Source organism: Acanthisitta chloris, unplaced genomic scaffold (genome assembly GCF_000695815.1).
Source record: "Acanthisitta chloris isolate BGI_N310 unplaced genomic scaffold, ASM69581v1 scaffold3155, whole genome shotgun sequence".
In the NCBI taxonomy this organism is placed as follows: domain Eukaryota; kingdom Metazoa; phylum Chordata; class Aves; order Passeriformes; family Acanthisittidae; genus Acanthisitta; species Acanthisitta chloris.
In genome coordinates, this window is record NW_008675177.1 from 1 (window position 1) to 1,138 (window position 1,138).

General features: G+C 62.5%; 1 protein-coding gene across 1 annotated transcript in view; it reads right to left on the minus strand.

Moving 5' to 3' along the window:
• Nucleotides 1–58: 58 nt before the first annotated feature.
• The window catches only part of CLIC3 (chloride intracellular channel 3), a gene marked incomplete at both ends in the record, with an annotated part of 1,255 nt that continues 175 nt past the window's right edge, over nucleotides 59–1,138 (minus strand). Inside the window, 3 exons of the mRNA XM_009075613.1 lie at nucleotides 59–234; nucleotides 538–644; nucleotides 763–888. Coding sequence (XP_009073861.1) covers nucleotides 59–234; nucleotides 538–644; nucleotides 763–888 — 409 coding nt within the window. The remainder of the gene's footprint in view (nucleotides 235–537; nucleotides 645–762; nucleotides 889–1,138) is intronic.

A 1,138-nucleotide genomic window follows, 5' to 3' on the forward strand; every position in this document is an offset into this window, starting at 1 on the left:
CCAGTAGCATGGAGAAGCCAGGGAAGGAAGGGCACAGTGCTGGGATGTCCCTGCTCACCTGAACAATGTTGAGCTTGGGCAGCAGGTTGCAGTCGGCTAACGTGAGGTGGTCTCCATCGAGGAAGCGGCGCTGGGAGGCTCGGAGGTGAGGGTCCCGGGCCAGCTCGTGCTCCAGGGGGGCACTCAGGTACTCATCCAGCTTCAGCAGGGCCCGCAGCAGGATCCGCTGCAGCGCTGCAGGGAGAGCAGTCAGGTCAGGGCATGGCCCTGCTGCAGGCACAGCGGCCCAACTCTGCCATGGCCAGCACAGCCCTGTGTCCAAGCAGCACCTGCCAGCCTCTTTCCGCCTTGCCCAGGCTGGTACCTGCCCCTGCCCTCCAACAGAGCCCCAGCATGGCCATGCTGACCCGTGTGGGGAGGGCTGTGCCTGGAGACACCCTGCTGTAAACTGGGGGGAACTGGGAAGACTCAGGGATCAGGCTTTGGGGTGGTGACACCTGAGAGGTTGCACAGGATGCTCCCCAACCAACTCCTCACCCTCGTCTTGGGCAGGCACTGGGTTCTTGATGTAGGTGGAGAACTTGTGGAAGATGTCATTCCCAGCCAGGCTTGATTCCCTGTACCGTGGGACCAGACTGGGGCACCTGCAGGGATGTGGGCACAGCTCAGGCAGGTGGCTGGGGCTGTCAGCCCCCTCCACTCACAGCCTGTCCTGTCCCTCTTTGGCCCCTCCCCCCTGTCGGGGCAGTGCCAGCCACTGACATGGGGGGTCCCAGCTGGTCCTCCAGGAACTCTTCGATGGTGACAGTGTCAGTCTTGGGTTCACCATTGTAGAGCAGAACGGGCAGCTGGGCACCTGGCGCGAAGTCCTTCAGCACGTCCAGTGCCCTGTGGGAGATGGGGACACTGCTGATGCCTGGCATGTCCAGGGTTCTGCAGGGCACCACACGTGTCTGTACATCCACATGTCCTGGGCAAAGGGATGATGTGTCCTCAGGCTGCTTCTGCCTCTATGCATGCCCAGGGAACTGCCCACCAGCCTCCCCTGGGCAGCAATGGGCACCTGGCAGGTACAAGCAGCTCCATGTATCCCACAGTGCCCACCCTTCGTGCCCCTTCCCAAACTGTTGGGGACTTA